This window comes from Danio rerio, chromosome 17 (assembly GCF_052040795.2).
Source record: "Danio rerio strain M-AB ecotype USA chromosome 17, GRCz13ab, whole genome shotgun sequence".
Lineage (NCBI taxonomy): Eukaryota > Metazoa > Chordata > Actinopteri > Cypriniformes > Danionidae > Danio > Danio rerio.
The window spans coordinates 53,041,901-53,067,500 of NC_141037.1; the positions used below are offsets into that span (position 1 = coordinate 53,041,901).

The 25,600-nt window shown below is 35.0% G+C and overlaps 1 protein-coding gene and 1 long non-coding RNA gene across 3 annotated transcripts in view; one reads left to right on the forward strand and one right to left on the reverse strand.

Moving 5' to 3' along the window:
* The window catches only part of alk (ALK receptor tyrosine kinase), an 859,538-nt gene that overhangs the window by 150,661 nt on the left and 683,277 nt on the right, over positions 1-25,600 (reverse strand). For both annotated transcript variants that reach the window (XM_087289256.1, NM_001423965.1), the window contains 1 exon segment: positions 17,643-17,770. In XM_087289256.1, the coding sequence (XP_087145382.1) occupies positions 17,643-17,770 (128 nt within the window).
* Positions 1-25,600, forward strand: part of LOC141378382 (uncharacterized) — a 139,800-nt gene that overhangs the window by 91,815 nt on the left and 22,385 nt on the right. The window lies entirely within an intron of this gene.

Sequence of the window (25,600 nt, forward strand, 5' to 3'; positions counted from 1 at the left end):
AACCTTCTAAATTCATCAGACTTCTTTTCTTTTAAATTATCATTTTCTTTCAGGCTCCTCTGATTAGGTTCATATGTAATGAAAAGGTTATTATCTAGTAAATGAAATAACTTTTTTTCCCATAAATGTCTCTTCAGACAATTCTTTTAATTTTTAACAAATTAGATTTTGTTTTGCGTCAAAACCAGCTAAATCCACTTCTGCTTTTTTTTTTTGCAAAAACCTCTAAAATCTACCTATCGGGACAAGACAGTGTATTTAGTTGAAGAATTACTAAAGATGCAATCAGAATTTTTTTTTCCAAACATAAAACACATTACACAAACCACCTAAAATTAAAAATACATCTGTCAAGTTAGTGGCGCTTCATTCAGCTTAAGTAAACCATAGTAATAGCAAAAGAAAAATGAATGTATGAAATCTGTCACGTAAGTGCAATAACATTACAACTGACATTATTTAAATATTAATAATTTGTTGCCATTTCTGATATTTGGGATTTAGATTTAATTACAAGTACATATGTACATATTGTAAGTTAAGCTAAGCTTGGTAGATTCAAATATTGTAGTTTAAAACATTGCAAAACATCAATACATTGTCCATTAATATTACAAGCTCATCCGCTGGATAGGCAATATGAAGTACTACAAATAATGCATAGTTTTATACATTTTATCTTTTAAAAAATAGCTTACATTAGCAGATACATCACAAGGTAGGCCTACTGGGCAAAAAAAGGATGTCTCAGAAAATTTTAGAAGCTGTCATTCATTCATTCTCACTATACTCAAGGTGTTGGTCTCTTTTTTGTCACTTGTTTATCCTCATAGCATCCATGTGGAATAAAAGAACGGCATCTTAACTCAAGAAGCGTGTTGCCGTTTAATGTATAGTAAATCAGACTCAAACATTATGAAGGCATCCTACACTTTCCACTGTACATTGTGTTTTCTTTTTCTAATCATGCAAGTTTTGAGGCAAGGTAATGTAAGAATATGTCTCCTCATAAAAGTTGGCGTATCAGCGTGCTGCTACATTGAAAACATATGATTGGATTCCTACCTTTTGATTGGTTCTCGGGATATAGCGGCTTTTGCTGTCAAAGGCAAATGGCGTTTAGCAGCTTTTGCCAACAAACTGTTATTTGTGAATGCACTGATGCTGTGATTTAGATGATTTGAAGAAAATCTATTTGTTGATGTTGTACTTCGTGCCTAAAGCATTCACTCAATGTCATTATCTCATTTTTGGCGGAAATGACATTTAGCGGCTTTTGCATCTGAACTCTTTATATATTCATTGTGTTGTTTTTTTTTGTTTTTTTTTTTACATGTATTTTGTACACTGTAAAACATTTTGGGTTCCTCACAATGGATTTGTGTTGGTACAACACAAAATCATTAAGTTATCATATTAGTTGGAATCCATCAGACAGAAAACATCCCCATTTACTTTACACCAGCCCAACTCACTCACTCACTATTGTTTGCCTAGAGCGCCAGTTAAGCTGCTATTGGTGACAAGTCTAATAAAGTGGAATAAATCAGTTTATTAACTTCAGTTTGATAAAAGGAAATTAAAACTTTTGTTTGGGTATGCAATGTTTGCTAACTAGTGCTATTTCCCTTAACTTAGCTGAAAATGAGGTCTGATATCCCTTTTTCTTCCGCATGGAATCAGTCTATACAAATACTGTATGTGAATTGGCAGGGAACAGTATTTCTCTTATTTTAGAACATGAGCGCTAAACTTGACAACATATGTTTGATCGATTTATTTTTAAATATCCTTTAAATCAAATCAAACTTTCATCTGATTCTCGTCAAACATATCTTTACTCCTTGCCCCCCTGAGAACGACTCGAGAATCCTCCTTTGAGCCCTTGAGCACACATCCCTCAGCACGCGGTATCCTGACTTGAAAACCACTAAGCGTTGTCATCCCCACTGGACTTTTCCTGGGATTCACATTCCCGCTGCTTGCCCCGCTCACGGCACAGCTCATTTCACTCACTCAGTCTCACGGGCCTGAATGATTGATGGCTGGGGGGAGAGTCTTGGCACACCTCCGCAGTCCATCCCAGGCTGTAAAAGCAGCAAGCATCACCATGTTAGACCCTGACAGCTGCACGGTTTAATGGGGAAGGCTATAGACTGGGGAGTGTGAGGCGGCTGGTCCAAGCCTCTACGGATCCGGCTGCTGTAATAAATGAATGAATGCATGCGGCCTGTTTGCTTGAATGGCTGATGACTAAATAAGAATGCATTGAGGGTTGCTTGTGCCGTGCGCTTCCTATATACTCTGAGAAAATCAATATTCATGTTGTGGTCCTTTAGAACTTCACTTGCATGATTAATTGAGGAACCAGATGATAGTGAGATGGTAATAATTGACAGCCTAAGATGTTTAAGTAAGAAGCATTAAAAGATTGATTGACTTTGAAAATGTGTGATGATACAAGATTTTGAGCAGATAAAAGTAAATGGATGCAGGACAACGAAATCAATATCAACTTCAAAATTTATTGAATGAGTTGAATGAATGAATGAATCAATCAAATAGAAAAATCTGATCAAATCAACCAACCAGTTAAATTAATTAAGGAATGAATGTGAGTAAATAAAATAAAATGAGTAGATGTTTGATGTTATATATTACAAATGTCAACTAAACCAGTGGTCCCCAAACTTTTTATCATCTTGGACCGGTCAACGCTTGACTACTTTACCCCAAACCAGGGGCAGGGAGAAGGGGTTTACGTAAATTGCTAGACGACCATCAACCGTTTTCTCAAAGGATGACAAACTGACAAAGCATTGCTGTAACTCTGCTAAAAGTTTTATCTATGGAGAAAAAAGCACTGCAGTTCTTGGGTGTTGAATTAATTGGCGTTTCTGTGTGGAGTTAGCATGTTCTCCCCGCGTTAATGTGGGTTTCCTTCAGGTGCTCCGGTTTCCCCCACATTCCAAAGACATGCGGTAGAGGTGAATTGGGTAAGATAAAGTAGTGCTTGTTATAAATGGTGTTTGTGCACTGCATTGTTTTGTATCAGGAAAAAAAAAAAAAAAAAAAAAAAAAACTTTTCTTTACTTCTGGTCACATGAAAATTGTTTAGGGCGGAGCTATCAGTGAGCGTCTCCCATTTCAGCCCTGCTTTTGTCCATTCATCAATCTTCCTTCAATTTGTCAACAACACTCATCCAATCAGTTCCCAAAAGACAAATTCATGCCCCGCCCCCTTCATTGATGGAGGAAAAAAGTACTGTCTTAACAATCTTAGCTTCCATTTTATGGTGACTTTTTAGTGATTATTTTAGAACTTCTAAATTAAGTCACCTATAGGAGAAATGGCTTGGAATAGTAAACTGCAGAAAACTGTCAAAAATGGGTTTAAACACCTCAAAAAGAATGATATAATTAGCAAATATCATTTTGCAACATCAAGCAGTATAATGAGCCGTTTTTAACGTCTAAAAATAAATGGAAGTGAATGAGACCAGAAGTCTAGAAAAATAAGGTCAATACTTTGAGCACCTGCCCCGCCCAAAGGTCTCTGCACAGCTCTGCTGCTGAGTGAACAGAGTTAGCCTGAAAGGGACTTTGATTGCAGGTACTGAGCCGTAATTTGAATAACTTCTGCAAATGTCACAAGCGCTTAATTGTGATCACAATGTCACGTAATCATAGAAAGCTTATGTGCGAGCTCTCGGATAGACCTATAAAAATGTATAGATGACCTCTCCGCTCCTAAAGTAGAAGCTATTGCCCTTTCCTCCTGGACTAAATTTAGCCAAAAATAATCAAGTATTTAGAACAGATCCACATCTTATTAAAATGCTTCTAGACATCTTATTGGCTACATCCTTGTGAAATGTACCAGAAGGCCATGAAGTTTTAAATATAAGACAGAACTTTGAGTGTTTGCCCCTGAATTATTAGCCCCGTTTATTTTTTTCCTCAATTTCTGTTTATGCAGAGAAGATTTTTTCAACACATTTTAAAACATAATAGTGTTAATAACTCATTTTTAATAACTGATTCATTTTATATTTGCCATGATGACAGTAAATGATATTTTACTAGATATTTTTCAAGACACTTCTCTACAGCTGGACCCTCGGGTCGGGTTCACATCCTGCCCCTTACGTGTTCCCGGTCAAAATTAACCATTCTGTTTTAACTGCTCTTACATTAGCACAAAAAAAAACTAAAAATTACAACAATTACACATGAAATAACTTTTTTTTCTACAAATAGACACTGAAATTGTATTACAAAATGAACAATCGATAAAAGAAATAATAAAAAAAAGTTTCATTACTAATAGACAGCTTGCTAAAATAACTGTTACATGGTCTGACCAACGAAATTGAAATTATAATCCATCTGAATGATTTATCTACCAGCAAAGCACAAACAAAACGGCATAACTGTATATCAGTCCATCAATTAGACTACAGTATATTAGTGTACTAATGTAGGGAATAGTGACTGAGGGTATGGATGGTGAGTATGGACACAGAACTAGCACTATTCTTTGGTCATTATTGAGCAAGATGATAACAGTCTAATCCAATAAAATAATTAACGCTAAATTACGCTAAAAGTGCTCCTGCTAGACCCAGAATTAGGCTGGATGGAGAAAGAAAGAAAGAAAGAAAGAAAGAAAGAAAGAAAGAAAGAAAGAAAGAAAGAAAGAAAGAAAGAAAGAAAGAAAGAAAGAAAGAAAGAAAGAAATATACAAAAGGTCTCCACATAACAGACAGTTGTGTGAAGATATGATACATTGTTTTATTAGGAAGTCGATTCACATTGGAGGATCCAACGCTATCTTATGGCAATCAGATCTTATTGATTTAGTGGCTAATATGTATGAATTCATACGATCTCATTCATACAGTTTAGTACGATTTGCTTATACCTAATGACGGTTGGGTTTAGGGGTGGGATTGGATGTCACGCCTCTTAAAATTGTACATTTTCATACGCCTGAACTCAAATTAGCCACTAAACTGACAAAGCGTAAAATAGGTACGCTTCCATGTGAGATCAGGCTGGTGGATCGGCACATAAGTGCGGAAAAGAGATGTGTACCTGCAAAATACTTTAGTCTGAAATGTGTGAGTGAGTGAGTGAGTAAGTGAGTGGGTAGTGTGTGTATATGGGGATTTTTCTGCCTGATGCATGAATATAGTCTGGATACCAATTAATTTCCTATAACGGTCACTTTTGACACTACAGGTGTAAAAAGGTTGATTAAAACACTCAAAAATCAATAAAATAGGTGTTTATCACTTTTATATGTTCAAGTGCATAGTGTGGAGGATGTATCAGATGTAAAACACAGTATTTATAAGTGATTTAAGCTGTAAATCGGTCAGATTTGACCCTAACACGACAGGAAGGGTAAAGAGACATTTAAAGGCTTAACTATGTTAACTAGGCATGTTAAGGTAATTAGGCAAGTTATTGTATAACCATGGTTTGTTTTGTTGACTATCGCAAAAATATAAAAAAAAAATCCGTAATTTAAATTTCTGTAATTTAACGTCCATTATTTTACGGTTTATTTCCTGCAGCTGGGGTGCCGGAAATAAACCATAAAATAACGGACATTAAATTACAGAAATTTACTGTAAAATAACAGAGGTTGAATTACAGAAATTTTACCAGAAATTTAAATTTAAGTACATTTTTCTAGTTCAACGTCCATTTTTTTAAGGTAAATTTCTGTAATTTACAGCCATTATTTTGCTTTTTTTCAGCACCCCAGTTGCAGGAAATAAATCATAAAATTATTGATTTTTTTTTTTTCAGTGTAGCTTAAAGGGGCTAATAATTTTGACCTTAAAATGGTGTTTAAAAAATTAAAAACTGCTTTAATTCTTGCCAAAACAAAAGAAATAAGACTTTCTTCAGAAGAAAAATATTATCAGACATACTGTCAACATGGCGACGCAGTGGCGCAGTAGGTAGTGCTGTGGCCTCACAGCAAAAATGTCGCTGGGTCGCTGGCTCGAGCCTCGGCTCAGTTGGCGTTTCTGTGTAGAGTTTCCATGTTCTCCCTGCATTCGCGTGGGTTTCCTCTGGATAGGCTAAATTGTCCGTAGTGTATGAGTGTGTGTGTGTGTGTGTGTGTGTGTGTGTGTGTGTGTGTGTGTGTGTGTGTGTGTGTGTGTGTTTGTGTGTGTGTGTGTGTGTGTGTGTGTGTGTGTGTGTGTGTGTGTGTGTGTGGATGTTTCGCATTTATGGGTTGCGGCTGGAAGGACAACCGCTATGTAATAACATGCTGGATAAGTTGGCGGTTCACTCTGCTGTGGCGACCCCGGAATAATAAAGGGACTAAGCTGACAAGAAAATGAAAAAATCAATGAATACTGTGAACATCTCCTTGCTGTTATTTATTTATATATATATATATATATATATATATATATATATATATATATATATATATATATATATATATATATAAATATATATATATATATTAGTGCTCAGTATATATGAATAGACCTCTTACAAAACTCTCATTTAAATTAATATTTTCTATAGGATATTACTTACAATAATATATGTGTGCATATACATTAGATTAATCAGTACTGAAGCCAAATATAGAGCTAATCTGACAAAATAACTTGATTTGGTAACAGTTCAAAATAAGGAAAACCTATGAAACAAAAATGTAAAAAAAAGTGTTCAATGTGTTTTGCTCTGCAGTTATGCTGAGCACTACACACACTCTTAAAAAAAAAAAAAAAAAAAAAAAAAAAAAAAGAAAGTGAGAGACTGTGGGAAATTGAACACCTTCACTTTGCACTCACACTAAGACACTGCAGTGGCCGTTCACTACGCTGTTCCACAAGAAAAAAAAAAAAAACCTCAGAGGATAACTCAAAGAATATAAATCGACCTCATCAAACCTCTGCAGAAGTCAATTGAGCCTGCTAGACACATTTTTATGATTGTGCTGTAATCAAAATCAGGTTTGCCGGAGGGAGAAAAGCAGATGACTCAGACAGCAACAAACAGCGAGTGAGTTAACGTTTTATGATTGGATGATGTACACCTCCGCATTGTCTTGAATGTGAGGTGACGACAGCTCTCGTTGGAGATGCGCTGAGATGAGGCCACAGCGCTTCTGAATGCAAATAGTGAGTTTCTGAATGTATGCAGTACACATGAAGCATAAAACCCCCAAAATATGATTATGTTGGCAAGTCATGCATCATTTATAATGTTACTTGCTAACTATGAAAAAAAAAAATGGGAATAATAATAATAATAATAATAATAATAATAATAATAACAGTATCATTACTATAACTGTACTAGAATTACCATTGACACAAAACTAATATAGAGATCTCTTAAATATGTATATTAGTGCTGGGCAAAGATTTTTTGTACAGTTAGTGTGATATTCAAAGAGGCAATTGCAGATTAGGAAGTGAAGTGGAGACTAAATAGTTGAGTTTTTAGTCGTTTCTTGAAAATAGCGAGTGACTCAGCAGTTCTGATGCAGTTAGGGAGTTCATTCCACCAACTGGGCAGATTGAGCGTGAGCGTTCGCGAAAGTGATTTTTTCCCTCTTTGGGATGGAACCACGAGGCGTCGTTCATTCACAGAACGCAAGTTTCTGGAGGGCACATAGATCTGCAGAAGTAAGTGCAGATAAGAAGGTGCTAGGCCAGAAGTCACTTTGTAGGCAAACATCAGAGTTTTGAATTTGATGCGAGCAGCAACTGGCAGCCAGTGCAAACGGACTAGCAGCGGAGTGACATGTGCTCGTTTAGGTTCATTAAAGACCACTCGTGCTGCTGCGTTCTGGAGCAGTTGAAGAGGCTTGATAGAGTTAGCTGGAAGCCCAGCTAGTAGAGAGTTGCAGTAATCCAGTTTGGAGAGAACAAGAGCTTGAACAAGGAGTTGAGCTGCATGTTCAGATAAGAAGGGTCGGATCTTTCTGATGTTATAGTGTGAAAATTTGCACGATCGAGCAGTTCTAGAAATGTGGTCAGAGAAGTTTAGTTGGTCATCAATCGTTACTCCAAGGCTTTTCACCATTTTGGATGCAGTAATGGTTGCCCCATCCATCTGGATTGAAAAGTTATGGTGTAGAGTCGGGTTGGCAGAAACTACAAGCATTTCCGTTTTTGCAAGGTTCAGCTGAAGATGATGATCTTTCATCCAGTGTGAAATATCCAACAGGCAGGCTGAGATACGAGCTGGAACCGAGGGATCATCAGGATGAAAAGAGAGGTATAGCTGGGTATCATCAGCATAGCAGTGGTAGGAGAATCCATGTCTCTGGATGACTGGTCCTAGAGATGATGTGTAGATGGAGAAGAGAAGTGGCCCAAAAACAGAGCCTTGAGGTACCCCAGTGTTTAAATGCTGTAGGTTGGACACCTCTCCCCTCCAAGACACCTGAATGACCTGTCAGAGAGGTAAGATCTGAACCATTGTATAACAGTGCCCGCATCGCCCAGTGACTCAAGCGTAGATAGCAGGATCTGGTGGTTGACAGTGTCAAAAGCAGCTGACAAGTCCAGCAAAATGAGGACTGATGATTTAGAGTCTGCTTTAGCCTGTCTGAGATCCTCCACGACCGAGAGCAGGGCAGTCTCAGTTGAGTGGCCTTTCTTAAAGCCGGATTGCTTGTTGTCCATGAGATTGTTTTGAGTAAGAAAGTCCAGAACTTGATTGAACACTACTTTCTCCAGAATCTTGGCCATGAATGGAAGCAGGGATACTGGTCTGTAGTTTTCAAGTAGCATATGGTCCAGGTTGGGTTTCTTTAGCAGTGGGGTTACCCTAGCCTGCTTAAATGTAGTGGGGAATAAACCAGAGTCAAGAGATGTGTTAATTATGTGAGTCAGTGTTGGTATGACTGCAGGAGAGATGGCTTGCAAGAGATGAGAGGGAATGGGATCGAGTGGACAGGTGGTTGCATGGCTAAATAGCACAAGTTTGGACACCTCAGACTCAGAGAGCTGAGAAAAAGAGGTGAGTGTGTGTGGTGTTGGTGTTGTATCTTGCGTGTTTGTTGTAGGTGCAGCAAATTGAGCACTGATTTTTGCAGTTTTGGTGCAGAAGAATGTAGCAAAGTCATCAGTAGTAAGTGTGGAGGATGCGGGTGGAGGAGGAGGATAGAGGAGGGAGGAAAATGTTTTAAAAAGTAGGCGAGGATTAGTGGCATTGTTGATTTTCAGACAGAAAGACAGAAACATGTGGTGATATAATAATTTATATCAAGCTGTCATAACAAACAATGCCATCTTTGCATTTCAAATGCCATTCAAGGGTTCACTCTTAGCTGATAATTCATTATAAAGTATTTGGCATGCTGTCCTGGGAGAAAGCCCTGAGCTCATCAGATCTTGAGAACTCCTCTGCTTATTTATGGCTAATGACAAGTTAGAAATTGCTATAAAGAGATATGTAAGAGCTGCCAATTTGGTTTGGTCAATTTACCTATTTCAAATGTTTTTGGACAGCAGGAGGAAACGAGAAAACCCAGGGGAAACTCACTCGAGCACAGGGAGAACATGTAAACTCCACATAGAAATGTCGACTGGCCTGTTAGAGACTTGAACCTGTGGCATTCTTGCTTTGTGGCAACAGTGCTAATTTCTGGGCTGCCATGCTACCTTATCAAGGAAAAGGGAGGAGGAGTAGGGATGGAAGGGGGGATTCTTCAAGACAAATATGACTGAGGTAAGAAGCTCTGGTTATTTATAATGAATTAGGAAACATCTGAATGGTGCAACATGTGTTAAACCTTGTTCACACCACCGGATTTTAAGCCCGGTTTGAGCCCGATTTGGAAGTTAACATGCTCGCTGACAGATCGAGCTATGATTGGGAAAAAAATCTGGGTGTGCTTGGTGGTCTTTATGTGTGAACTACGGAACAACGCATTAAAGCTTGCTGATGCGTTGCCAGTATCTCACAGACAAAATCCAATATCTAGCTTGCTGAATATTCTGGAGCAGTCAGCCGACTCGACCCCACATGCGGTCAGAAATAGTGACGATCTGCAGCCAATAAGAGAGCATATCAGCATCAGCTGAATAGCCATTTTGCTCAGGAGCTCAACAGAAATGTCTGTGATTGGCTAGAATGGGCATTGATATGCTCGCTTTATTCTGTAGAATTCTGTAACTAATAGAATTACTGTACTGGTCATTCTGACTGTTCTCAAACAAGACGTCATATTGTCACATTATATTTACATTCAACATTTGATTGAGATATAAATATTAAGCTTTAAACGTCATCAAAATTTCATTGACTATGTTTTGGTAGTTTGACTGAGCTGTTGGTGAATGAGTTGTTGTCAGATCATTTAGTATATGACTACCTTGTGGATCATTTACGTTGTGCCGTTTAGTGTGAACACCGCACTGATTAAAAAACACAATTAAGTCATATAGTGTGAACGGCACAGTGATCTGCAACAGTTTAAAATCCTGTCATGTGAACTAGGCTTTAGCTGTTGCAGGACCAGATGTGGTCAATCATAAGCATGTGATCGTCTCAAAATTAGTTTAAAACTAAACTTCACTAATCAGCAAATGGCACTTAATGACAGTTGTTTTTAGCATGCATAACATCTGAATTATGTCATGATTTTATAGGTTTAATGAACACCTCTTCAAGTAAACCTTCCCGATAATTTAAATACCAGTTTGGCAGGCTCTTTTTGCCCATTTTACAGGAAAAACTCACAAAATTTTTTATGAATTATTTCTAGGGCTGTCAAAATTTGCACGTTAACGCACGTGATTAATTTGAAATATTTAACACATAAAAAAAATGTATGCAATTGCATTTTTTTTTTATTTCCCATGCCGAAGTTTAACTTGCAAAGAAATATGGATAAGACCAAGGAAGCGCTTTTACAAGTAAAGTTTCAGTATAAAACAATTAATGTCGCATCACCAGGCTATCCAGCGTTTCCTCCAGAGTTTCATGCATTTTCGGGTGTTTCATTTTTAATGTTTAGACTAACTGCAATTCAGCACTTTCATTCAGCAACATATTGTTTATGCCTTGTGACAATTATTAGATAAAAATATGAAAGACTGCTGGAAGAGTGCTGTTTTAATGGAATTTGATACCACATGGTAATCGCTGCTTACATGGTGGACTCTTAATCAGAGCATTATCTTAATCATTAAATCTTATTATTGGTGTCCGTGTAAATGTACTCAGTGAAAGTGCCAGATGATGTCACAAGCTGTCAAAGACAGCCCATTCCTCTGCCTACAAGTTGATTCCATGCGCCCTCAAATGTTTCATTAAGTTTGACTTGTTTCCCCCCTACACGCAACTTTTGTAAAGCATCTGTTTCACGTTGCTGTGTCAGAATCCTTGCTTGAAAAATACAGCCATACTTTAGCATGCTTAGTTTAAGCAAATTTGATGAACGCGATTGTGTGTGTTGATGAATCGATGAATCGCTGAGAAGGTTGAGGAGTCACTCACCGGGTGCACTGTACTGCGCACGTTGTGTGTGTGTGTGTGTGTGTGTGTGTGTGTGTGTGTGTGTGTGTGTGTGTGTGTGTACACATGTTTTTGTGACATATCAGGACACAAATCTGTATAATGACATGGGTATGACACAGGTATTACAAAATGGAGGTGAAATATGAGGACATTGGTGACGTCTCTCAAAATGCTTATAAATCCTAGAGAATGAGTTTAATCAGAGAGTAAAGCTGCACACAGTCTCCTGTGATGGTTGGGTTTAGGTGTGGGGTAAGGTGAGGGCAGTATGATATAATATACGGTTTGGACAGTATAAAATGAATGGAAACCTATGTAATGTTCCCACTTTTCACAAAAACAAACGTGTGTGCGTTTTCTAGCAACAAGAGCAAATGCCTGACATCGCTGACTGTGTCCAAAGAAGTCTCTTTAAGGCATTCTATGTGTATTCTATAGTGTTTGCTGTGTCTGTATCCCTAAGAGGTGTTTAGATTTAAATGTTTAGAGATGGTGTGACCAAAGTCCCTGTAAAAAGTCTATAGTCTTTGGTGCGTGCCTTTGATGTACCCCTTGGCCACATTGTCCCTCGATAATGTCAATAGATTGGACTGTCTTAGCCACTGGCTAAATGTAAAGGAGGACTAAGCAAAATTGTTTTTACTTTATAATGAATGTTCACTTTACAATGAGTACAATTGTTTGTATTTAATAATTAGATATTAGATATAATAATAATAGATATAATAATAGACATTATTATTATTATTATTATTATTATTATTATTATTATTATTATTATTATTATTATTATTATGTTTCATTTTCCATTTTGCAATGTCTATATTTTGGATTTGTGTTTTTTTTTTTTTTTTTTTTTGTAGTCCACTTAGAATCCAACATGGAAATAATTTTTGTTTGTTATTGGCATTGATTGTTTTGAAATTCAAATGGCACTTACATGCCTGTGTTTTTATTTCTGAAATAAATATGGCTTTTTGTGATTAATCATGATTATGAAAAAAAATGTGATTAAATATATAATTTATTTAATCAATTGACAGGCCTAATTATTTCTGAAAATAAAACAATATTGTTTTTGTGTTTTGTGGACTTGGAGTAGGCATTTGACTGTGTCCCTCTTGGCATTCTGTGGAAGATGCTGTGGGAGTATGGGGTCAGAGGCACTCAGGTAAGGGCTGTCTCGTCCCTATATAAACGGAATAGGGGTCTGGTTCGCATTGCCCGCAATAAGTCAGACTTGTTTCCAGTGCATGTTGGACTCCAGCAGGGCTGCCCCTTGTCACCAATTCTGTTCATAATTTGGCATGAAATCGGGCGTCCGATTTGGGGACCACAGGATTTCATCTCTGTTATTCCCAGAAGATGTTGTTCTGTTGGCTTCATTGAACATGGACCTTCAGCCGAGTGTGACGTGACTGGGATGACAATCAGCACTTCCAAGTCCGAGGCCATGGTGCTCCACCGGAAAGAGGTGGTTTGCCATCTCCAGGTTGGAGGAAAGTCCTTATCCCAGGTGGAAGAGTTCAAGTATCTTGGGATGAGGGAAGGATAGAACATGAGATTGTCAGGCGGATTTGTACTGCAGCAGCCGTAATGCAGTCGATGTACAGGTGCGTTGTGGTAAAGAAGGAGCTGAGCCGAAAGTCAAGCTTTTGATTTACTGGTCAATCTACAGTACTACTCTCACCTATGGCCATGAGCTTTGAATCATGACAGAAACGACAAGATCTTGGATCCAAGCAGCTGAAATGAGTTTCCTTCTGAGGGTGGCAGGGCGCACCTTTATGGGTAAGGTGAAGTGCTCTGACACCCGGGAGGAGCTCGGAGAAGAGCCGCTGCTCCTCCACATCGAGAAAAGTCAGCTGAGGTGGCTCAGGCTTCCGCTTCGAATCCCTCCTGGACGCCTATCAAGGGAGGTGTTCCAGGCATGTCCCACCAGGGGGAGGCCTTGGAAAAGACCCGGGACATGCTGGAGGGTCTCTCGGCTGGCCTGGGAATGCCTCGGGATCCCCTTGGAGGAGCTGGAGGAAGTGTCTGGGGAGAGGGAAGTCTGGGGTTCTTATTGATTGAATGTTTAGATATTTGGAAATGCTCTTCATTTAAATATATATTTGACCAAAAACAAGACAAACCTCCAAAGAAGAAAAGGTGCAGTGTTTGCGTTGTAATTTTATGTCTTGTTGTCATGAATTATTATATTTGATAATAACTTAGTGTTAAGAAGATCACACTTTACAATAAGGTTCATTAGTTAATGTTTTACTAACATGAACAAACAACGGACAATACATTTACTACAGTATTTATTCATGTTAATAAACGTTAGTTAATGAAAATACAGTTGCTTATTGTTAGTTCATGTTTACTCACAGTGAATTAACTAATGTTAACAAGCATGGACTTGAATGTTAATAATGCATTAGTAAATGTTCAATTATGATTATTAAATGCTGTACAAGTATTGTTCAAGATTAGCTCATGTTAGTAAATGCATTAACTAATGAACCTTATCGTAAAGTGTTACCATTAAGAATTTATGGTACAGCTAACAATTTCTTGGCAACTTAATAGATTTTTTTTTTTATTTAATTTTATTCTTTTTCATGCCAGCAACCACCCACATATTACACAATATTGCAGCAAAGTTTCACTACCACTCTTCGGAAAAATGTAAAAATGTTATGGTCTGATATTGTCTTGTGTTAGTTCTAGCTCATTTAGCAAAGCTGATGTGCCAAAAACAGAGCAGAAGGGGTCACGTCTTTCTTTTTTTTTTCTTCTTCTTTTGATTACACAAATTACTTCAATTCATTAAAGGGAAATTTCAAGCCTTATCAAGCACATCTCTCTCTCTCTCTCTCTCTCTCTCTCTCTCTCTCTCTCTCTCTCTCTCTCTCTCTCTCTCTCTCTTATGCTCTCTCTCCCTCACACATACAAATACACACACATGTACAATATTTATTCATTTTTTTTTAATTTTCTGGTTAGTTTGTATTTATATTTGTTTAATCAATCTGTTTGTTTGTTTTTGTTTCATCCTCGTCTCTAAATGTGTTCAAATAAGGAAAATAATATTGAAACTGACACAATCCTTTCTTCAATACTCAAACCAAAGTTTTACCCTTGATCACACTCATAACATTATACAGTTGTGTGTCCTCTTAAACCAAAAAAGTACACACACACACACACGCATAATCGCCAGCTTTGCAAATCAGCACTTGGGGCGAGTGTGTGTTTTTTCAGGGTGGCCGGTAATCGGAGCTCCAGTGGCAGGTGCTTCATGAAGGCAAGCCACGCTGTAAAGCACGTCAATCTGCTAATATCTATTATGGGCAAACGGAGGTGGATTAGAGCTGGAGTGAACAGGGCATTTAGCAGTAAGAACAGAGGAACACAACGTGCCTCGGGACAAGAACAGCCTGTCTGACGGAGCGACCCCCAGAGGGATTTGTTTTGGGCAGATGCAAAAAAAAAAAAAAAAAAAAACCTGGGCTACTGAACTACACAACCCTGAAACAATTAGAGATCTGTCTGCCTCTGAATTTGCATGACAAGCAGCGTTCTGTTCCCTGCGGTCAGACATGGGCAATTTCCCCGCCAGTTATTGAATCAGGAAGCAAAGAGCAGAAAAAAAAAAGAGAAAATTAAAAATAGAGAGCAAGAGGAAAAAAATCCTGCCGTTGATCTAAAAAGCATGAATGCTGTGTAGGTAATGTTGGAGGAGTAGAAATGAGGAAGTGGCAGTTGCTTTTCTTACATATGTAAATAAAATAAAAAAATGGGAAAAGCATTACTTCTAGGCGACAAACTAGTATTGCTTTTTTTTTAATACCGCACCCTTGACTGAAAGGTTTGCAATATTATATGGGTGGTGGGAGGAAAAAAAAATATGAATATGTAATGCGACTTTGGCTGTACTTTGGCAATAAGATGAAACTCAGCGCATTTGCATTCCAATATTTAATATTTTGGCCTTCTGCAATCACTCGCAACATTTATATTCGAGGTTTATGACTTTATAAGGTTTGGCAGAAATTAATCAGAGCGCACTTTCATTTTGGGGATCTGCTTCGGAAAAATCAAAAGGCAATAAACCATTTTCTTATTAGATTGTATTAATTTTTGTTGAATCAGAAGATTAAAAAAATCTGTCTCAGAACTTGGTTTTGTAGGTTGCTGTAAATGTTTAAGCCAAGTACAAGTTTCAACAATAACATCATCATAACAACAACAACAACAACAACAACTATGCTTTATATGCATCACATGCTTTATATGCTGTTTTTATGCTTTGAAATCATGTTAACCAAGTTCGATTAGTAAAGTAAATATTTATTTATTTATTGCTATTACATGAATAAACTTTATATTAAAATAAATTTAAGAAAATAATATTGTAATGATATGTTAAAATATTGTGTTGTACTGTATTTTTGATTAAACAAATGCACCATAATCATCATAATTATCATGTTTATAAAGTTTACAAGCCTTTTTGCACTGTTTTAGCTTTCACTCATTGCCATATGCCCTTAAGTATAATTGTATTGTTTACAAATTTAGATTTTTTTTATGCATATTTTTAGATTATATTTCATGTATAATTGTATTTATTGTAATTTCTTTCTAAAATTCTACTTTTTGTATTAATATTATATGTTAGGCACCTAGGGTCTGATTCTGATTCTCTGTATGTCCTGCACATGTGGTTGAATTGACAATTAAATTGACTTTGACTTTGATAAGTGAGCATAAAAGTGTTCTTTGGATAAACAATAAAATGGCATTTAGGACAAACCTTAAAAAATATAAAATGAAAACGATGACACAATTTTAGCTTTTCAGCTATTTAGGAAAATAAAACGAAATACAATAAAAGGTCTATTCGATATACATTGCTATTATTATTGTTAATGTTGTTGTTGTTGTTGTTGTTGTTGTTGTTGTTGTTATTATTATTATTATTATTATTTTTACATGTTTTAGAGCTAACATTTATCATAGTATATTGAATATTACCATAACATATTTTAACAGAATTTAAACATTAACGTAAAACTAATAAAACATGTACTTTATTTAGCAAATAAGATAGTATAGTAAGTTACCATATTTGTACACACAAAAATGCAGTATAAGTACATATATATTAAAATCAAACAGAATTTGAACATAAAACAGAATTTATAAAATTAATATTACATATGCTTTATTTAGCAAATAAAATAAATAAATAATAATAATAATAATAATAACAATAATAATAATAATAATTATTATTATTATTATTATTATTATTGTGTTTTATTATTATTATTATTATTATTATTATTATTATTATTATTTTTATTATTATTATATAGAGTATTTATTAACATACGGTATCATATTTGTACATGTATAAAAATGCAGTACAATACATATTATAATGTATATTTTCAAATTGTCAAAGCAGAACTGAAACTTATAAAATTATTACCACATGCCTAAACAAAACAAAACGAATCCTAAACATTTTGATTTTGCTCTTTGAAGTCCAAACTCAAACTCTCACCAACACATAAAAAAATACATCAAATATTACCTGTTTCAATTTACAAATCAAAACAAAACAAACCCAAAACATTTTGAATTTGAACTTTGAAGTCCAAATTCAAACTCTCTCAAACACATAAAAATACATCAAATATTACCTGTTTCAATTACCAAAACAAAACAACAAACCCTAGACATTTTGATTTTGCACTTTGAATTCCGAATCCAAACTCTCACAAAAACATAAAAAATAAATCATACATTCCATGTTTCAAATACCAAAACAAAACGAAACAAAACAAAACATTTTGATTTTGCACTTTGAAGTCAAAATCCAAACTCCCACAAACACATAAAAACATCAAAACCTTCCCTGGTTCAACTAAAACAAGAGATCAAAATGAGATCAAAACAAACCCTAACCATAAGCATTTTGAATCCTCACTTTAAAGTCCAAATACAAACTTACTTACATAAAGACCCTCAAAACCTTCCCTGTTTCAATAAAAAAAATCTACGCAAAATCAATGTCAACAAGGGCTGTCTGTCAATCTGAAAGTGATTTTAGCAGCGCAAACACTTACGTGTGGTGCAGTTGGTGCTGTAGCGGGGGTCATAGGTCGCAGTCTCAATCTCCCCGGGCTGACTGTAGCTTGAGGAAATCCTGAAGGGTTTGCTCCGAGCGGCCAAGCTGAGGTGAACCACTGCCCAGCTGAAAAGCAGAGAAAAAACCAGCAAGGTAAGCACCAGAAACAGGCAGCGAGGCCGACACAGTGCCTGCAGTGGGCTGTAGTCAGTCAGGGTGGCCCCTGGGGGACCGTCCCCAGCCTGGGGTGCTTCAACACCCTCTTGAGATCTGACAGATGGACACGACTGGCCGTCTGACACGAAACCAGCCCCCTCGGCCATTTTAGGGTCATCCTCTGCTGCGTTATCACACATTCTCAGATACCCACGCTGCTTATAAAAGCTCTCAAATCTGAGTTTTTGTGTGTATTTGACAGTACGTGTAAGAATGCACTGATGTGCGGTTGCTCTACGGGTTTGTGTGCGTTTTTAACCAAACTACCTCTCGTTGGGGAAGTCAATGACCTGGCTAATTTTATTAAGCAAATTGGTTGGATTTCAATTTGCTAGCGGCTGCTGACCAATGGTTTTGAGTCTCCTCCTTTTCTTTTCTCTCCTCCCTCTGCTGTGTTTTTCTTTCTGCCAGACCTGTAACCTGCCTGTTGTTGTTGTTGTATCGCATCTCGCTGAGATATTTGCATCGGTGTCTGATTGGCTCCAACAGCAGGAGTCAAGACACCATGACTAAGTGGGCGTTGATCCTCTAAACAAACACGGAGACAGCTAGAAATCATAGGGAAATGAAGACTGGCCAGAGGAAAAGTGTGCACTTGTATTCACTTGAGGGAAAAAAAAAGATCATTGTTCCACTTTTCGGTTTTTACTCATGCTGTGTTTAAGTGACTGACTTTAGATCATTACAGCTGGTTTTATGTCCTCTACATGTACTAACTAAGCTAGGCTACTAAAGAAAATGCAGTTGTGCTGTTACAAGAATAAATTACTTTTTAATATCATATTATTATTTATTTTATTATTGTATTAATATTCCATATTATTAATATTCCATATTATTAATACTTTTTTGTATATATATATATATATATATATATATATATATATATATATATATATATATATATATATATATATATATATATATATATAATTATTACATTATATTACATTTATATATACATTTATAAATATATATACATTTATAAATATATAAACATAACAGTATATATACAGTTGAAAGTATATATAAAGTTGAAAGTATATATAAGTTGAAACAGTGAAACTATGAACCAATTTCAATTGGAAAACAGTAAATGTACAAAAAAAAACATCAACAAATAGTAATTCTATAAGATTGACGTTTTTATTGCGTTTGTTTGTTGGTTTTATGTAATACTACTAACAACAGTTTTTATTTTTATTATTATTATTATTATTATTATTGTTGTTGTTGTTGTTGTTTTATTATTATTATTATTGTTATTATTGTTATTCTTCTTATCATCATTATCATCATCATCATTATTATTATTATTATCATCAGCATCATCTTCATTGTTACTATTATGATAATTATAATTACTGTTAGTCATGATGGCACAACTTTTAGCAATTTATTGCTCTGTTAATTCTGGTCACATGATACTTCAACAAAACAAAACTTGAAAAACAAAGATCAAAACAAGATTTCAAAACTAACTAACTAACTAACTAACTAACTAACTAACTAACTAGTAAAGTTGTTGAATTTGATCTTAGAAGTACAAACCAAACTAAAACCGAATGAATGAATGAATTAATGAATAAATGACTACATACAGTACATACATGAATACATACATAAATGCATGCATGCAAACTGTATACATTCATACATTTTTGGAATAATATGGTAAATAAATGAAGACTGACTTCATTTTTTGTGTCAACTATACATGTAAACCTTTAAGCTTTTGAGAAATAAAAAAAACTGACCCTCTGATTACTATTACCCAGTAGCTTGTGTATTTTTTAAACACACACACACACACACACACACACACACACACACACACAAAAAAAAAAAAACTTATTCGGACATGATTCCTTGGATTTACACAAATTATTATTAATATATATTTTTTAATGTTAAGTGGCTGTAAACAATTGATTTGAGCTGCATTTAAACAAACAAATTAAGTTGAATGTTATTCAATTTTATTTGTTTGTTTAAATTCAACACAATTAAGTTGTTTGCAACAGTTTTGCAGTCATCATTTTTTTCAATGTATTAAATGTCTTTGTTTCTGTAGAAAAAAAAGGAAAAATATGTATTTATTTATAATTGTTTTGATATCTTGTTTTGATCTTTGTTTTTAAAGTTGTATTCTGTTTTTGAAATCATATGACAAGGATTAACTCTTATTTATTTATTTATTTGTTTATTTACAATTTAGAATGTTAAATTGAGTTCATTTTGATTTCCAGTTGACCTTTTATTCGTTATCTTCTAAAACAGCATTTGAGTGTTATCATCTAGTCATCTTACACTTGTTTAAAACCTGTTTGAGTTTCTGTTGGACACAAAATAAGACATTAGTTTAGACAGAGTATAGTACTATGAAGTTGAAGGGTCCCAGTTAATGTTCAATAAAATGTTTTCTTTTGTGTCCAACAAACTATCCCTTTAACAAAGAAAAAAAAAAAAAAAAAAAAAAACATCAACATACTATCAAATAAAACAGACAAGCAGTATGATTTTACATCTGTATATTTCTATTCAATAATAATGACATAAATGCATTTTCTTAACATCAACGTTCCCTTTTTTTTGCTGATTATTAATAATAAATACGCTTATGCAATTCATTTATTCAATATTTTCCTTTGACTCTCTTATTTATCAGGGGCAACAACAGCTGAATAAACTGCCAAATATTTCAGCATATGTTTTGACCGCGTATGCCCTTCTAACCGCATCCCAGAACTGGAAAACACTCATACACTCTCACATTCACACACACATGCACAAACACTCATCCACTATGGGCAATTTCATTTACTCAATGCTCCTGTACCGCATGTCTTTGGACTGTGGGGGAAACCGGAGCACCCGAAGGAAACCCACTTCACACAGAAATGCCAACTGACCCAGCCGAGACTCGAACCAGAAACATTTTTGCTGCGAGGCAACAGTGCTAACCACTGAGCCACCCTGCTGCCACCACATGCGATTCATTCCCTTAATAGCTGATTTGTTTTATAACACACAATCTCATATGTTGTCTGCGGCTCTCTACAAAAACAATGAACTTCCGCCTTTGTTTATTTGTGAGGGAGTAAGAGGAGAATTGAACTTGCTATGGAAAGCTCTGGTTTTCATCATCGCTAATGTTGTTTTTGTACATCTCGAATAATGCATATTAATGTGCCCTAACGTGTAATGCGTTATCATTATAACTGCATTTGGAAAATGATTTCAACTATGTCAGCAGTCAACTTTAACTTACTTACGCAAGACTGACAAACACAAACACACAAACATCATGCACACACACACAACTGACGTACTGCAATATAGACATTTTGTTGAGTTTTATCTAATGAACCAGTTTTGAACTGTGTGGAATAATGAGATGAGGACATGCCATGTGTATTATTTGAAATTCAGCACTATTTAAAGTTAAATAGCTACTGTATGCGTCCTCTGGGCAGAAAACATGAAGTGATATTTGCATATTAATTTTAATGGACAGGGTTGCCATTAGGTGCACTGTATGATAATGACAGCATGCATGCTCGTGGCTTTGTGAGTATGAATTTTTAGTGTGTTTTTTATTGTTGCCTTACATCAACTCTTCATTGATGATTTCACTGTCTCCTGGTGTATTTTTATAGTCAGTGTTGTGTATAAAGTGTGCAGAGGAAATATTCCCCACATCATTAAACTGCCACCACCAGCCTGGATTGTTGATACAAGACAGGATGAATCCCTGCTTTTATGTAGTTAACGCCAAATTCTGACCCTACCATCCGAATGTCACAGCAGAAATGGAGACTCTTCAGACCAGGCAACATTTTTCTGTTCTTCTATTATGCAATTTTGGTGAGTCTTTTATTTGTAAATTGTAGCCTTAGTTTCCTGTTCTTGGCTGACAGGAGTGGTACCCAGTGTGGTCTTCTGCTGCTGTAGCCCATCCACCTCAAGGTACGACGTGTTGTGCATTCAGACATGCTCTTCTGCAAACCTCGGTTGTAACGAGTGGTTATTGGAGTTACTGTTACCTTTCTATCAGCTGGAACTGGTCTGGCCATTCTCCTCTGACCTTGACCATGTTCAAAGTCACTTTTTCTTCCCTGTTCTGATGCTCAGTTTGAATTGCATTACCATGTTTACATACTGTACCTACATGCATTGGGTTGTTGCCATGTGATTGGCTGATTAGAAGTTTGCGTTATCGAGCAGTTGTAGAGGTTTTCCCAATTTCCCAATTTTTCCCAAGTGGTATATATATGGTGAAACAACTAAATGTAGTACACATTTTGTTAGACAAAAGTATTGAAGAAAAATATTTTTACAGTTTAATGCTGTATTTTTTTTTTCTGTAATACAGAAGATTACATTATGGAAAAAGCTAAATAAAAACATCTTAGATAAAGAGATAGTACTTTAAATCTGCATATATATGTCCTTAATATTGTGCAATCTAAGATAAAAATACATAAATAAGTAAAAAAAAATAATAATAATAATAATTAAATTAAAAAGGTCCATGTTACCTTTCACCAGTATTTTAGATACTTTTTGGTAATATTTACTAGAGTATTATATATATATATATAAGTAAAAAAAAAAAAAAAAATATTCATATGCTTTTTATGGCTAAAGGAAAATCATAAAAAAAAGCATATGGAAAGGAAAGCAGGGAAGGAAAGTAAAGCATATGAGCCTAGAACTTGGAAAATCTGTAATTAATTATATTTATACATACACATTTATTTTGTAAAACAACCTTTTAAAGAAAGGTAACATTAATCTAATTTGAGCTATGTATACAGTAACTAAGATATAAATCAAAAATCTACACTTCAAATATATCTGTATTTAATAACAAAATAAATGAATGAATGCATTAGTGAATAAATAAATAAATTAACAAATGAATGAATAAACAAGCAATCGTTTAAATGATCATTGTGGTATTTTGGTTTCACAAATATTTACAGAGCCACATTTGCATTGCAGCATAACCCTCAGCTCTGCATACTGCAGGACAGACGGTTGCTGAACAAATGGATGAATGGCTTGCAATTTTTATGGTAGCATAAAGGTTCATAATTGGCTTGAAGCTTAAAAGATGAACACAGACTGGTGTTCACAGATGGTTTTAGATGGACGTGGTCGGCATTTAAGACTATGCTACAGGTTTGAACCTGCCATTGGGGAGAATGAGCGATGAGGATGTGTGAGAGAGAGTGAGAAGTGTTCATTTAGCACACTCTCACTCAAATGCCCTGTTAGTTTTTTTTTTATTATTTATTTATTTTTTTTTTATATGTTACTTCATGCACTGGTTGTAAAATACTTTAAGCATTTATAATACTAAATGGACTATTCACATTGTTCATCACTTAAAAAAATAATAAAACAAACTAATTGTGCATATGGTTTAGCATTAAAAAAAGGGTAATGATTGCATTGTATTAAAAGTGTGGGATTTATTGCAATTTGTCATAATCACTGAGCTTTTCTTTGCTCATTTGGGATTTGTAAAATTAATGGATTATCTATAAAAAATATTAGAATATGCTTTATAACAACATTTGTTGTAAGCAGCACTTCTGTTTTGAATATGCTACAGTTTTTTGGTCTATATGTAAATACAATGTATAGTTCATTTTATTAAACATCTCACTAATCATTGTTATAATAATAATAATAATAAATAATAATAATAATAATAATTATTATTAGTTGTCTTTGTTGCAATAATATTACTACTACAAAAAATACAAATGTATTATATATTATTATATAACAAATACAACAATAATAATAATAATAATAATAATAATAATAATAATAATAATAATAATAATAATAATAATATTTAACACTTATTATTATTATTATTATTATTATTATTATTATTATTATTATTATTATTATTATTTAAACAGCAGAAGTAACAACAACTAATAATAATAATAATAATAATAATAATGATGATGATGATGATGATGATTATCATCATCATCATAATCATCAAATACTGTATATAATCTGAGAATATAAAAACTCTTTACTAATTTTTTTACTTTCATTATTATTATTTTATTATTACTATTTATAATATTATTATTATTATTATTAATGTTATTATCTTACATTCCATAAAGTTAACCTTTTTGAGGATCCTTTCCAGTAAACCATTTCAAAATCTGCAGCTTAAATTTAAACTCAAACAAACAAATTTATACTAATTAATATATTACTTTTAATAAAACGTTCTTAAAAGACACAAAAGTCACAATAATGTACAGGCAGCAGCTCAGCGGCTCATTAACTCATCTATTCAGCAAGTCTCCATGTAATAACCTGGATAATGTAAAGACGCATGATCAATAACACACATTTCACAATTATGCACTGCATAGACACAATACTAGCCCTCAAAGGCCACTCAGGAAGTATATTAGGTTATCGGCACCTGCGATATTAGCAAGCACTCCAATTATTACATTCATTTCCCGCACTAATGAATTCCGAAGATTATTATTATGGAAAGCAGGGTGAGATAAAGCAGTAAAACAGCGTCTTGATCCGCTCTCCTCCAATTGCGGTGATACACATCTGGGCTTCTCTGTAGCTCCTCAATTAAACATTTTGATCTAATTAATCAAGCGTCCCGTGGGACAATCCCTCAACTCAACAAAAAAAAAATAAAAAAAAAACTCATGCAAGAATTATTAACGTGACTAATAAGCGCTGCCACTGATAACATTTTTCATTATTATTAGCACCATAACTCATAAAACATCATCATGCCGTCCGGCTAGCTGTGTGGTGCTGGTTCTGACCTTCTTATGCGTCTTCACGTGGTCATTACTCGAAATCCACTTCAATATACGCAGGTCAATTCATCATGCGTGTCTCATTAAGCATCTTTAATTTAATTTTTTTTCTGTTTAGGCTTGTGCTTTGTTACTGGTAAACCTTGGGGACTTTTGAGGTCACGGAGTCCCCTGGGAAGTATGTTTTGCCTGCTGTTAGGTGTTTGTTTTGGGTTTGCTCCAGCTGTTGCTAAAGGTTAGGTGATATATTAGCATGATGGGAGATGAAATAATGTTGGGGAATGGGAATGGCAATGCATGTTGTTGTTGTTTTTTTTCTAGGACAATCTTTTTTTTTTAAGTAGCATAAGAAAAAAAGAGCTATATTATTGGCAATCAATCAATCAATCAATCAATCAATCAATCAATCAATCAATCAATCAAAATTATAATATAAACTCTGTAACATATTACACTAACATTTAATCATTCATCCATTCATTAATTTTCCTTCTGCCTAGTCCCTTTATTAATCAGGGGTTACCACAGCGAAATTAACTATCAAGTTATCCAGCATATGTTTTACACAGTGGAAGCCCTTCAGCCTGCAGCCCAGTACTGGGAAACATCCATACTCAAATACACACACGTACGCTACGGACAATTTAGTTTAATCAATTTGGGCTTTACTTCACATATACACTCATGGCATCAGAGACTTATACGTCTTGTGAAAAGGGGCATAATAGGTTCCCTTTAAAATTTGACCAACATGAAGTCGTCACCTGCTAATGTATTGCTTTGACATGACTTTACTTGGAGAGGCACATTACTATTAACTCATTCGTAACAACTCTTGAAGCTCTTAGTTAGTTAGTTTAGAGATTTGTACATTATTATTTGTTTATTGTTATTGTTAAGTGAT